The 15725-nt window shown below is 46.3% G+C and overlaps 1 protein-coding gene across 1 annotated transcript in view; it reads left to right on the forward strand.

The window, feature by feature from the left end:
- Positions 1 to 1824: 1824 nt before the first annotated feature.
- MRPL42 (mitochondrial ribosomal protein L42) overlaps positions 1825 to 15725 on the forward strand; it is a 30496-nt gene continuing 16595 nt past the window's right edge. Inside the window, exon 1 of the mRNA XM_069764357.1 lies at positions 1825 to 2030. Coding sequence (XP_069620458.1) covers positions 1919 to 2030 — 112 coding nt within the window. The 5' untranslated portion in view covers positions 1825 to 1918. The remainder of the gene's footprint in view (positions 2031 to 15725) is intronic.

Below are 15725 nucleotides of genomic sequence, written 5' to 3' on the forward strand. Positions count from 1 at the left end.
TCTGTATGGCAGGCACTGTATTTGTATACCAGGCACTGTATCTATATGGCAGGCACTGTATCTGTGTAGCAGGCACTGTATCTGTGTGGCAGGCACTGTATATGTGTAGCAGGCACTGTATCTGTGTGGCAGGCACTGTATCTGTGTGGCAGGCACTGTATCTGTGTGGCAGGCCCTGTATCTGTGTGGCAGGCACTGTATCTGTGTGGCAGGCCCTGTATCTGTGTGGCAGGCACTGTATCTGTGTGGCAGGCACTGTATCTGTGTGGCAGGCACTGTATCTGTGTGGCAGGCACTGTATCTGTGTGGCAGGCACTGTATCTGTGTACCAGGCACTGTATCTGTGTGGCAGGCACTGTATGTGTGTGGCAGGCCCTGTATCTGTGTGGCAGGCACTGTATCTGTGTGGCAGGCACTGTATCTGTGTGGCAGGCACTGTATCTGTGTACCAGGCCCTGTATCTGTGTGGCAGGCACTGTATCTGTGTGGCAGGCCCTGTATCTGTGTGGCAGGCACTGTATCTGTGTGGCAGGCACTGTATATGTGTGGCAGGCACTGTATCTGTGAGGCAGGCACTGTATATGTGCGGCAGGCACTGTGTCTGTGCGGCAGGCACTGTATCTGTGCGGCAGGCACTGTATCTGTGCGGCAGGCACTGTATCTGTGCGGCAGGCACTGTATCTGTGCGGCAGGCACTGTATCTGTGCGGCAGGCACTGTATCTGTGCGGCAAGCACTGTATCTGTGCGGCAGGCACTGTATCTGTGCGGCAGGCACTGTATCTGTGCGGCAGGCACTGTATCTGTGCGACAGGCACTGTATCTGTGCGACAGGCACTGTATCTGTGCGGCAGGCCCTGTATCTGTGCAGCAGGCACTGTATCTGTGCGGCAGGCACTGTATCTGTGCGGTAGGCACTGTATCTGTGCGGCAGGCACTGTATCTGTGTACCAGGCACTGTATCTGTGGGGCAGGCCCTGTATCTGTGCGGCAGGCCCTGTATCTGTGTGGCAGGCACTGTATCTGTGTGGCAGGTATGGTCTGGCAGGCACTGTATCTGTGTGGCAGGCACTGTATCTGTGTGGCAGGCACTGTATCTGTGTGGCAGGCACTGTATCTGTGTGGCAGGCCCTGTATCTGTGTGGCAGGCCCTGTATCTGTGCGGCAGGCCCTGTATCTGTGCGGCAGGCACTGTATCTGTGCGGCAGGCACTGTATCTGTGCGACAGGCACTGTATCTGTGCGACAGGCACTGTATCTGTGCGGCAGGACCTGTATCTGTGCGGCAGGCACTGTATCTGTGCGGCAGGCACTGTATCTGTGCGGCAGGCACTGTATCTGTGTACCAGGCACTGTATCTGTGGGGCAGGCCCTGTATCTGTGCGGCAGGCCCTGTATCTGTGCGGCAGGCCCTGTATCTGTGCGGCAGGCCCTGTATCTGTGCGGCAGGCCCTGTATCTGTGCGGCAGGCCCTGTATCTGTGCGGCAGGCCCTGTATCTGTGCGGCAGGCCCTGTATCTGTGCGGCAGGCCCTGTATCTGTGCGGCAGGCCCTGTATCTGTGCGGCAGGCCCTGTATCTATGTAGCAGGCACTATATGGGCGTGGTCTAGTGATGTGTCGTTAGTGAACGGGCCGATACAAAGAGCCGGCTCCCTACTGTGAATGAAAGGAGTCGGCTCTGCAGCCTGAGTGTCGTCAGGTAACTCATGGGCGCCGGTGTCGGGTCGTTGCTATGACATCGCTCCTCTCTCCATAGTGTAGGTGGTCTCTTCCCGTCACACCGGCTGTGATGTCCAGTTACTGCTGCTCTGATCGCTGACATACTTTTCTGCCGTGACGGTGACAGCAGCGCTACCGGACCCGCCTCCTCCAGTCCACACTCGCTGCTTCCGGTTCTCCCGTCTCCTCCTTCCTCACATCATGGCGGCCTCCGTGCTGAGCCGGTGCAGGGCGGCTCTCGTCGTCTGCCGGACTCTACGCTGTTCGGTGCTAGGTGGGATTTCTGGCCGAAGCAGCAAATGGCAAATATGGGGTAAGATGTGGCCGGAAGTGGGGTCCTGTGCCCTGGGTGCGACCTTATGTGCCAGCGCGTGTAGTTCTGAGGGGACAGCGCCTCTAGTGGGTACACTGATATCATACAGGGGACATACTGTATATACTGTACCCTGCCTCTATATACACGGGGTATACTGTATATACTGTACCCTGCTACTAATATACACGGGACATACTGTATATACTGTACCCTGCTACTAATATACACGGGGTATACTGTATATACTGTACCCTGCTACTAATATACACGGGACATACTGTATATACTGTACCCTGCTACTAATATACACGGGACATACTGTATATACTGTACCCTGCCTCTATATACACGGGGTATACTGTATATACTGTACCCTACACGGGGTATACTGTATATACTGTACCCTGCCTCTATATACACGGGGTATACTGTATATACTGTACCCTGCCTCTATATACACGGGACATACTGTATATACTGTACCCTGCCTCTATATACACGGGGTATACTGTATATACTGTACCCTGCTACTAATATACACGGGACATACTGTATATACTGTACCCTGCTACTAATATACACGGGACATACTGTATATACTGTACCCTGCTACTAATATACACGGGACATACTGTATATACTGTACCCTACACGGGGTATACTGTATATACTGTACCCTGCCTCTATATACACGGGGTATACTGTATATACTGTACCCTGCCTCTAATATACACGGGGCATACTGTATATACTGTACCCTGCCTCTATATACACGGGGTATACTGTATATACTGTACCCTGCCTCTATATACACGGGGTATACTGTATATACTGTACCCTGCCTCTATATACACGGGGTATACTGTATATACTGTACCCTGCCTCTATATACACGGGGTATACTGTATATACTGTACCCTGCCTCTATATACACGGGGTATACTGTATATACTGTACCCTGCCTCTATATACACGGGGTATACTGTATATACTGTACCCTGCCTCTAATATACACGGGGCATACTGTATATACTGTACCCTGCCTCTATATACACGGGGCATACTGTATATACTGTACCCTGCCTCTAATATACACGGGGTATACTGTATATACTGTACCCTGCCTCTAATATACACGGGGTATACTGTATATACTGTACCCTGCCTCTAATATACACGGGACATACTGTATATACTGTACCCTGCTACTAATATACACGGGACATACTGTATATACTGTACCCTGCTACTAATATACACGGGACATACTGTATATACTGTACCCTGCCTCTATATACACGGGGTATACTGTATATACTGTACCCTGCTACTAATATACACGGGGTATACTGTATATACTGTACCCTGCTACTAATATACACGGGACATACTGTATATACTGTACCCTGCCTCTAATATACACGGGACATACTGTATATACTGTACCCTGCTACTAATATACACGGGGTATACTGTATATACTGTACCCTGCCTCTATATACACGGGGCATACTGTATATACTGTACCGTGCCTCTATATACACGGGGCATACTGTATATACTGTACCCTGCTACTAATATACACGGGGTATACTGTATATACTGTACCCTGCCTCTATATACACGGGACATACTGTATATACTGTACCCTGCTACTAATATACACGGGACATACTGTATATACTGTACCCTGCTACTAATATACACGGGACATACTGTATATACTGTACCCTGCTACTAATATACACGGGACATACTGTATATACTGTACCCTGCTACTAATATACACGGGACATACTGTATATACTGTACCCTGCCTCTATATACACGGGGTATACTGTATATACTGTACCCTGCCTCTATATACACGGGGCATACTGTATATACTGTACCCTGCCTCTATATACACGGGGCATACTGTATATACTGTACCCTGCTACTAATATACACGGGGTATACTGTATATACTGTACCCTGCCTCTATATACACGGGACATACTGTATATACTGTACCCTGCTACTAATATACACGGGACATACTGTATATACTGTACCCTGCTACTAATATACACGGGACATACTGTATATACTGTACCCTGCCTCTATATACACAGGGTATACTGTATATACTGTACCCTGCCTCTATATACACGGGGTATACTGTATATACTGTACCCTGCCTCTATATACACGGGGCATACTGTATATACTGTACCCTGCTACTAATATACACGGGGTATACTGTATATACTGTACCCTGCCTCTAATATACACGGGGTATACTGTATATACTGTACCCTGCCTCTATATACACGGGGCATACTGTATATACTGTACCCTGCTACTAATATACACGGGACATACTGTATATACTGTACCCTGCCTCTAATATACACGGGGTATACTGTATATACTGTACCCTGCCTCTATATACACGGGGCATACTGTATATACTGTACCCTGCTACTAATATACACGGGGTATACTGTATATACTGTACCCTGCTACTAATATACACGGGACATACTGTATATACTGTACCCTGCCTCTATATACACGGGGCATACTGTATATACTGTACCCTGCTACTAATGTACACGGGGTATACTGTATATACTGTACCCTGCCTCTATATACACGGGACATACTGTATATACTGTACCCTGCTACTAATATACACGGGACATACTGTATATACTGTACCCTGCTACTAATATACACGGGACATACTGTATATACTGTACCCTGCCTCTATATACACGGGGCATACTGTATATACTGTACCCTGCTACTAATATACACGGGGTATACTGTATATACTGTACCCTGCCTCTAATATACACGGGACATACTGTATATACTGTACCCTGCCTCTATATACACGGGGCATACTGTATATACTGTACCCTGCTACTAATATACACGGGACATACTGTATATACTGTACCCTGCCTCTAATATACACGGGACATACTGTATATACTGTACCCTGCCTCTATATACACGGGGCATACTGTATATACTGTACCCTGCTACTAATATACACGGGACATACTGTATATACTGTACCCTGCTACTAATATACACGGGACATACTGTATATACTGTACCCTGCCTCTATATACACGGGGTATACTGTATATACTGTACCCTGCCTCTAATATACACGGGACATACTGTATATACTGTACCCTGCCTCTATATACACGGGGCATACTGTATATACTGTACCCTGCTACTAATATACACGGGGTATACTGTATATACTGTACCCTGCCTCTAATATACACGGGACATACTGTATATACTGTACCCTGCCTCTATATACACGGGGTATACTGTATATACTGTACCCTGCCTCTAATATACACGGGACATACTGTATATACTGTACCCTGCCTCTATATACACGGGGTATACTGTATATACTGTACCCTGCCTCATATACACGGGACATACTGTATATACTGTACCCTGCTACTAATATACACGGGACATACTGTATATACTGCGTACCCTGCTACTAATATACACGGGACATACTGTATATACTGTACCCTGCTACTAATATACACGGGACATACTGTATATACTGTGTACCCTGCCTCTAATATACAAGGGACATACTGTATATACTGCGTGCCCTGCCTCTAATATACACGGGGCATACTGTATATACCGCGTGCCCTGCCTCTAATATACACGGGGCATACTGTATATACCGCGTGCCCTGCCTCTAATATACATGGGACATACTGTATATACCGCGTACCCTGCCTCTAATATACACGGGACATACTGTATATACCGCGTGCCCTGCCTCTAATATACATGGGACATACTGTATATACCGCGTACCCTGCCTCTAATATACACGAGACATACTGTATATACCGCGTACCCTGCCTCTAATATACACGGGACATACTGTATATACCGCTTACTCTGTCTCTAATATACACGGGACATACTGTATATGCTGCGTACCCTGCCTGTGATGTAACACATAGGACATACTGCCGATTATAAAACACTAGATGGTGGCCCGATTCTAAAGCATCGGGTATTCTAGAATATGCATGTCCACGTAGTATATTGCACAGCTCACTTTGTATATTGCACAGCTCACTTTGTATATTGCACAGCTCACTTTGTATATTGCACAGCTCACTTTGTATATTGCACAGCTCACTTTGTATATTGCACAGCTCACTTTGTATATTGCCCAGCCACGTAGTATATTGCCCAGCCACGTAGTATATTGCCCTGCCACGTAGTATATTGCCCTGCCACGTAGTATACAGCACAGAGCCACGTAGTATATTGCACAGCTATGTAGTATATTGCACAGCCACGTATGTAACATGTTAAAAAAATAAAAAAGAAACATACTCACCTTCCGAGGGGCCCCTTGTAGTCCTGTCGCCTGTGTGCGGTGCACGCGGCAGCTTCCGGTCCCTGGGTTGGTATGAGCGCAGGACCTGTGATGACGTCGCGGTCACATGACCGTGACGTCATGGAAGGTCCTTCTCGCATAGCATCTTTGTAACCGGAACCTGCCGCTTGCACTGCCGAGGATAGCACGCACGTCGGAGGGTGAGAATACGCAGCATCAATAGTAAAAAGTTGGTCACACAGGGTTAATAGCTGCGTAACCGGAGTGCGTTACACCGCGCTCCGGTAACGCTGGCATTAACCCTGTGTGAGGGATGACTGGAGGGGAGTATGGAGCGGGCACTGACTGCAGGGAGGAAAGAGCGGCCATATTGCCGCCAGACTGTGGCTGTCGCTGGTTGGTCGTGGGCGTTTTGCCACGACCAATCAGCGACTTGGATTCCATGACAGACAGAGGCCACGACCAATGAATATCTGTGTCAGGCAGACAGAAGGACAGAAAGACGGAAGTGACCCTTAAGGTACTGTCACACTGAACAATATCGCTAGCGATCCGTGACGTTGCAGCGTCCTGGCTAGCGATATCGTTCAGTTTGACAGGCAGCAGCGATCAGGATCCTGCTGTGCCATCGGTCGGCGCAGAAAGTCCAGAACTTTATTTCGTCGCTGGACCTCCCGCAGACATCGCTGAATCGGCGTGTGTGACGCCGATTCAGCGATGTCTTCACTGGTAACCAGGGTAAACATCGGGTTACTAAGCGCAGGGCCGCGCTTAGTAACCCGATGTTTAACCTGGTTACCAGTGTAAATGTAAAAAAAACAAACACTACATACTTACATTCCGGTGTCTGTCCTCTCCGGCACTCTGCTTCTCTGCACTGTGTAAGCGCAGCGGCCGGAAAGCACAGCGGTGACGTCACCGCTGTGCTCTGCTTTCCGGCCGGCGCTTAGTGCAGAGAAGCAGAGCGCCGGAGAGGACAGACGCCGGAATGTAAGTATGTAGTGTTTTTTTTTTTTTTTACGTTTACACTGGTAACCAGGGTAAACATCGGGTTACTAAGCGCGGCCCTGCGCTTAGTAACCCGATGTTTACCCTGGTTACCAGGGGACTTCGCATAGTTGGTCGCTGGAGAGCTGTCTGTGTGACGGCTCTCCAGCGACCACACAGCGACGCTGCAGCGATCGGATCGTTGTCTAGATCGCTGCAGCGTCGCTTAATGTGATGGTACCTTTAGACAATTATATAGTAGATGAGCGATATATCCTAAAAGTTGACACTACTGTGCAGCCATAGTTTGTATCACTTCATTAAAGTTGTGGTCTAAAGTCCAAATTCATTTTCCTCCTCAACCATTAAAAATTCCCTATCCATCCCTAACTGCATTATCTGTTTTTTTGTTTGTTTTTTTTTTACTCCTTTTTTTTATTTTTTATGATACGTTGTTTGAGATTTCCAGTGCATGCTGGGATATTCAGTCAAACAAGGTGTCATCAGGGGGGCAGAGACTGCGGTCACAACCGCCGCTCTGCCGCCTGCTTGAAATGAAGCGTCATCAGTGACCTTCAATTCAGGACCTGGGGTATGCATTGCACTGTGTGCACAATGACAGCGCACTGTGTTGCTGCCTCAGATAAGTAGTAATGAGAGCATTGTCAGAATGCCCCTGCAAGTGATGTCACTAGTCTCTACTTTCCGGTTATTGACATCGCACTCTGTTGCTGACTCGTTACTGCTGATCTGAACTGGCAACACAGAGCGCGCTGTCATTGTGCACATCGTTCAAGGACTATATCCCAGCTTCAAATGTCATCAGTAATGCTCCTTTCTTTCAATTTCAGAGAGGAGGCAGAGGATGTGACAGTGACTGAAACCTCTGCCCCTGATGATGGTTCATTTGAGCATCCCATCATAAACCGGGAATCTCAAACGAAGCTTCATAAAAAAAATGGGAAGTGGGAAAAAAATGTAAAAGCAGTTAGGGAAGGATAGGGAATCTTGAATTCAAGTATATTAGAAAATAGTTTAGAATATAGAATTAAATAGAGATTTAGGAGGAAAATGACTGTATGTCTCACCACACCAATAATGAAAGTTATAAGTTCTGTGGGACTGCCAGGATTGGTGCCAAGCATCTCCCACGGGGCTTTTCATACTGTGTTCTAGGTCTCGTGAATGCCAAGACTAACGCTTCTTAAAGGGATTGTACAGTGACACACATTTATCATCTATCCCTAGTATAGGGAATAAAGATGTAATCTCTGACATCCCCGCTTACCAGCGTAATTGGGGTCCTATGCCCCTTGCTCGCTCTTGCCAAAGTATGGCTCGATTCAAACCGTGTTATTGAAAATTGGGCTAGTTATGCTCTGTATGCTCGTATATATTGAGGATGAATGCTGTAAGATAGACTAAAATTTGCAAGTTCATAGCGTTTCAAGCTGAGGCGTAGCTAGGGCTTTTGTTCGGGTGGGGAGACATCTGAGTGGGCCCCTAGCCAAGTAACCTTGATTACTACAGGGTGATGCACCCTATGGCAGGGCAATATAGCAAAAAAAAGGGGGGGGTAATAAACCACTCAAAATGGGTGCCCAAAAAGTTATATTGTAAATAGCAAAAGGGAAACCTAAAATATAACGTTTAATAAATACTATTAAAAACTATATGACACAACATATAATGACAAACTCGTGCATTGACCACACAGGTCAATAGGACAAGGAACTGATAAACAGTCCAAAGAGGAGAGATCAGTAGTCAATTTGGAACCCTACACAGCCTTCAGGGCTTATTATCATAATGTACACCCTGTCCAGTAAAGCAGAGGAACCAAAATTACCAATGTATGCTACTGTTAAAGAAAAATTGCTTAAGGTTCTCTATAAGGTGAAAGAAAAAACAGCACCGCTATTTATCACCAATAAGAAACCTCAAATGCACGGGGACACACATAGAGCTATTGGAACAATCTCACCCAAATGTGATGCTGCAGCATATTGAAATGTGTTCCCCATGTCAAGGTAAGAGTCCTATGGATCAAGTTCCGTCCATCTAGGATCTGTTGGACTCCAGGACCACCTCCTGCGTTAAAGACCACGTCCCTACGCGTTTCATCTCAGGGAAGAATCATCAGGGGACAAGGCAGTCAGTATGTGGTCAGGATTTGAAGGAGTGCTCAACCGAGACAAGAAATCTCCAGGGAGCCTCTCATCAATCCACCCAAGAATGGTGTCTCTTTTATATGGTACTCCTATCAGAGGTAATGCCTATTCATCCAGAACAGCTGAGATTCAGCCAATCAGTCCTGGGCTTACAACCCACACACAGCGGTCCGACTAACCTCATTGGTGAATCAGGGTTAATGGCGGCGACCTGAGTTCCACGTGAGATACACACCAACGACGGTCTGTGTCAGGTACACTTCCGTATTCCAGTGAAGAGCGCGCACCTCTGACTCATAGCGATGAGTCATTGACATGCGCAGAAGCTCTGGAACGCAAGCGGCGCTCAGGCTGTCTGGATGTGCGCATCCGACTCGACGTAGTGAGTCACAACCATGTGCCTGGAACGCAAGTGGCGGCGAGTACATTTCTGCCTGGGCGCGCACATATGACTCAGCGAGGTGAGTCACAGCCTGGGATACACATGGAGGGGGGGCGTGGATCACACTGACTCATACAAATCCCAGGTACACAGCTCCGACGCAAGATGTGCTCAACACCCTGATAGCAAAGCATTCACCGGTAGCAGGGATTTATGCAGACAGCGCTCACCCACCGCTTCCAAGTTTGAGCCCAGCCAGCATATCAATATACACCCCCACCTATTCAAAAAATAAAGTTAAATCGGCATCAGCAAAAATTCTATCCCCTTAATCTCTTATGATATAAGACACATTATGCCATCTGGTGCCCCACACAAAAATTGGAAACATCCTGTTATATGTCTTTTATACTGAGGTACTGAGGGGAAAGAGAAAACAAAGTGCCATAACTATTAAGTGGGAGATTCACTTCATAAGGGAGGTAGACCACTGAGTTTTAGGAAATAAGCACTAGGCTGTTGTGTCTTACCAAAGAGAGGAAAAAAAAATAAAAAACTAAAGAATCCTCTCTTCTCAACTTAAGGCACCCAGGTCTAGAACTTAAACTGACCCGGGGCACAAAAGTACCTGATATACATATCAGTGTAAAATAGCGAGTATTTTGGCTGGCTTCACAAAGTACAACACAGACAGACAAACAAAAAGACCCATCAGGGTACAAGGACATCCAAGGGGAAGGAGGATGATGAGGATGGAGAGACAAACCAGGCACCAGGTCCACAAGAAAATCCAAACCATAAATGGCCATAATGGAAAGGGACAGAAAACGGAAAAGTTGAATGACAGATGGGGGAGGTAAGCCTAAACGTGGGCTGTGTTACATACTGCGTGGGCTGTGTTACATACTGCGTGGGCTGTGTTACATACTGCGTGGGCGGTGTTACATACTGCGTGGGCGGTGTTACATACTGCGTGGGCGGTGTTACATACTGCGTGGGCGGTGTTACATACTGCATGGCTGTGCTATATACTACATGGGCTGTGAGACTCTTTCGCCCAAGGCCCTCAAAAAGCTGCAGCTGGCCCTGGCTTCACTGACTGGTGACGGATGGCAGCCGCGAACAATGAGCGACAGACGCAGTCTGGCCGTGAATTGGTGCGGGATTTGAACCACTCTTCGCTAATTGGTCACGCCCGGCCGGTCGAATCGTGTGTATTCATTGCATTATTCTGAAATCTTTATAAATAAACTTCATACATATTCTAGAATACCCGATGCGTTAGAATGGGGCCACCATCTTGTATAGTATAATGCACCCCCATAGGCAAACTCTATATAGTATAATGCACCCCCCATAGGCAGACTCTATATTGTGCTGTGCAATATACTACGCGGTCTGGGCAATATACTACGTGGACATGCATATTCTAGAATACCCGATGCGTTAGAATGGGGCCACCATCTTGTATAGTATAATGCACCCCCATAGGCAAACTCTATATAGTATAATGCACCCCCCATAGGCAGACTCTATATTGTGCTGTGTAATATACTACGCGGGCTGTGCAATATACTACACGGTCTGGGCAATATACTACGTGGACATGCATATTCTAGAATACCCGATGCGTTAGAATCGGGCCACCATCTAGTATTGTATAATTCACTCCATTAAAAAATATAATATCTCTCCTCATCGTTCCCCTGCTGCTTTGATCGCCTGCACATCTCAAAATATCAGGCGGCAAGTAATGACGTCATCGCACTTGCTGTCAGTGTCTGCGTCAGTGACGTCAGACGCTGAAGGGGATTGATGGGAGAGGGAGTGTGATGCTCCTGCTCTCATCAATGCGGTTAAATGTATCGGCATCCAGCAGCATAGCGGCCAGTTAAAAGATCAAGTCTCCCTGCCCTGCTGCAGAGTGTTATGTATTGTAAACATAAATTTCTAAGTGGGCACCATCAAATAGTATAAGTTATAGATAATGTGGGTTCACTACCAAGCATGTAAAATATATATCACAATTTTAAAGAGAAAAGCACATGCCAAAAAGGTTGGAACTCCACCAGAGAAATTTCACAAAAATACAAAAGTTTATTTCCACATAGAGATACTACACACAGTTAAAAACATTTAAAAATACTCCAAAGAGTAGATAGCTCCAATAATCCAAGAGAAAATATATATATTTCATGCAAGATTCACATAATCATACAACATATTGTCTGGCATAAGGAAAAATTTTTCTGCACCAAATATAATAATTTATACCACAGATGCTGCATACAAATATTATACAAGGATAATTCCAATAGGCAGAGCCTTAAGGTTGGCGACCTTTTACATATAGGAGGACTATATCATATATACAAAACAAATGCCTCTAAATAAAAAAGCACAAATGATGTGACAGACTCATACATAATATCAATTCTGCCTGCTCGTAGTATATTACTGATGTACACAGGTACATGATGTGGCTGAACCTGGTATTTGGTCTCAAGAGACGCTCACATGAATACCAACAGTATTGCAGGTCATTGAAACCCGTATCAAGGCACAATTTGCCAACCCAAGATAACAGGTAAGAGCTGTATACTTCACCCTAACCAGTCCTCTACAGTCGCCCCCAGGTCCCTTTGAAGCAGCGGTGCAGCCAGAATATAGTGGAGTTTAGAAGCCCACGCGTTCCGACACACGGGTGTCTTTCTCAAGGTGAGTGTATCTCTTGTGTGGAATTGTGTCTATTTAAGCCATAAATGTCTGTGAGCACAGCGGCCGGAAAGCAGAGCGGTGACGTCACCGCTCTGCTTTCCGGCTGACCGACGCTCACAGCCAGTACAGGAGGAGAGCAGAGCACAGCGCCGGGGGACAGACAGCGGTAGGTAAGTATGTACTGTTTGTTTTTTTTTACTTTTAGGATGGTAACCAGGGTAAACATCGGGTTACTAAGCGCGGCCCTGCGCTTAGTGACCCGATGTTTACCCTGGTTACCAGTGAAGACATCGCTGAATCGGCGTCACACACTCCGATTCAGCGATGTCTGCGGGGAGTCCAGCGACCAAATAAAGTTCTGGACTTTCTTCCCCGACCAGCGACAGCACAGCAGGGGCCTGATCGCTGCTGCCTGTCACACTGGACGATATCGCTAGCGAGGACGCTGCAACGTCACGGATCGCTAGCGATATCGTCTAGTGTGACGGTACCTTAAGAATCTGAATGTTGCAATCTAGATATGCGGCCGCATATATACATTTTTTGATATAAAACAAGAGGCATGGATTTGACATGCAACTTGTCTTGTAGAATCGCCACTGAGGACTACCGCGCAAGCGCATAAAGGCTCAAGTCCGAGCACCCAGTACGCAGGCGCAATCACATAACGTAGAAGCGCGGTTGAGGTAGGATACTTTCTCCCGGACCTACACGCGCCTGCGCACATCAAAAGGGGAAAAGTGAAGTAGACTAATGCGCAAGTGCGCAGCAAGGGGATGACCCCGGACCCGTACTTCCGGGTTAGGGACAAACGCGCTGACGCTACTGCCGCCTCCCGCTTCCCACACCTGTGAGAAAGGTAAACGAGATTGATATTGCTTAAATAGACACAATTCCACACAAGGGATACACTCACCTTGAGAAAGACACCCGTGTGTCGGAACGCGTGGGCTTCTAAACTCCACTATATTCTGGCTGCACCGCTGCTTCAAAGGGACCTGGGGGCGACTGTAGAGGACTGGTTAGGGTGAAGTATACAGCTCTTACCTGTTATCTTGGGTTGGCAAATTGTGCCTTGATACGGGTTTCAATGACCTGCAATACTGTTGGTATTCATGTGAGCGTCTCTTGAGACCAAATACCAGGTTCAGCCACATCATGTACCTGTGTACATCAGTAATATACTACGAGCAGGCAGAATTGATATTATGTATGAGTCTGTCACATCATTTGTGCTTTTTTATTTAGAGGCATTTGTTTTGTATATATGATATAGTCCTCCTACATGTAAAAGGTCGCCAACCTTAAGGCTCTGCCTATTGGAATTATCCTTGTATAATATTTGTATGCAGCATCTGTGGTATAAATTATTATATTTGGTGCAGAAAATGTTTTCCTTATGCCAGACAATATGTTGTATGATTCTGCGAATCTTGCATGAAATATATATATATTTTCTCTTGGATTATTGGAGCTATCTACTCTTTGGAGTATTTTTAAATGTTTTTAACTGTGTGTAGTATCTCTATGTGGAAATAAACTTTTGTATTTTTGTAAAATTTCTCTGGTGGAGTTCCAACCTTTTTGGCATGTGCTTTTCTCTTTAAGAGAGTGTTATGTATTGACGCACTGTGCACCATGACAGTTCCAGTAGCATAGCTCCGGATGGGCCCTCAGAGCGCTGGGCCCAGGCGCCCCACTGGTAGCTATGCTACTGGTTTCTAGAAATGACGGTTCCATTTAATTAGCACTAGGTTCAATATATATGTTCCAGTGATGAACGTCTAGAAATATTGCACGCCATATAACAATAAATGTAAGAAATTATTTATTGTAATAATACAAGTAAAAACACAGAAAAATTTGCAGGGCACATCCACACAGAAGCATGAGCTGCATACTACATGGATAAATAGTAATACACAGCAAATAAATAGTTAAAAGTACCGTAATCTGTCACCAGGTTTTTGCTATCCCCATCTGAGAGAAGCATAATGAAGAGGCCCCAATTTCAGTGATTTATCATTTACTAGGCTGCATGTTAATTTTTTTTATCAAAACCCCTGTTTTCTCTGCTGCAGTTCTAGCAGTTCTCTGAACACTGAGCTCTGTAAAACCTGCCCACACCACTGAATGACAGCTTTATGTGTACACTGTGCATAGGCAGAAAGCTTCCAATCAGTGTTGGGGAAGGGGTTATTCAGAACTTATGAACATGGAGGACAGCATTTCAGCAGGTTTTCTAGTCCTCTGGTGGTAATAACCTGCGAATAAAACAGTGATTTTTATATAAAAGAAATACGGCAAGCAGCCCAGTAAGTGACACATTGCTGGAGAGAGGGTCTCTGCATTATGCTTCTCTCACATTAGGTAGCAAAAACCTATTAATAGATTCCCTGTATCTACACTGACAGGTGTATCCTACTATCCTACTTGCCTTCCTCCATTCCCTCGCAGCATCTTGTTTCAGTGCCTGCAGCTGCTTTGTGATTGTAAGCAGCCCATGGCAGGGACGTCATGCACTGCTCACAAGCAGAGCACAGCTGCCGGAGTACTCACCGCTCCCCATGCCAGATCTATGTGCATGTAGGGCAGTGAGTATTCATTGCTATTAAGTAGTGCGCACAGTGTTCACTGCCGGGCGGTGACGTGTGCCCACCACTTAGGAGAAGTGAATGTTCACCTCTGTCCACGCTAATGGAAGTGGAGAGAGGTGAATATTAATTTCTCTTAAATAGCGGGCATATGTGACCGCCTAGTACCTGCAGGAGCCAGCTGCTGCGGCTGACATTGTGCGTGCTATTACAGAGAAATTAATGTTCACTGCCAGCGCAGTGAATATTCATTTCTCTTTAGCAGTGGGCACAGGCTTTATACGCAGCAGCTGCCTCCTGTGACCCGCTGCTCCGCTGCTGCCGCTCCCTCTCCATCTTCTTCTGGACCCTCACTCGATTATAAGCCATGGGGGGTGTTTTCAGCCCCCAAAAAATGTGCTGAAAAACTCTGCTTATACTTGAGTATATACAGATTACTTTCAC

The sequence above is a fragment of the Ranitomeya imitator genome, chromosome 4 (assembly GCF_032444005.1).
Source record: "Ranitomeya imitator isolate aRanImi1 chromosome 4, aRanImi1.pri, whole genome shotgun sequence".
Taxonomy (NCBI): Eukaryota; Metazoa; Chordata; class Amphibia; order Anura; family Dendrobatidae; genus Ranitomeya; species Ranitomeya imitator.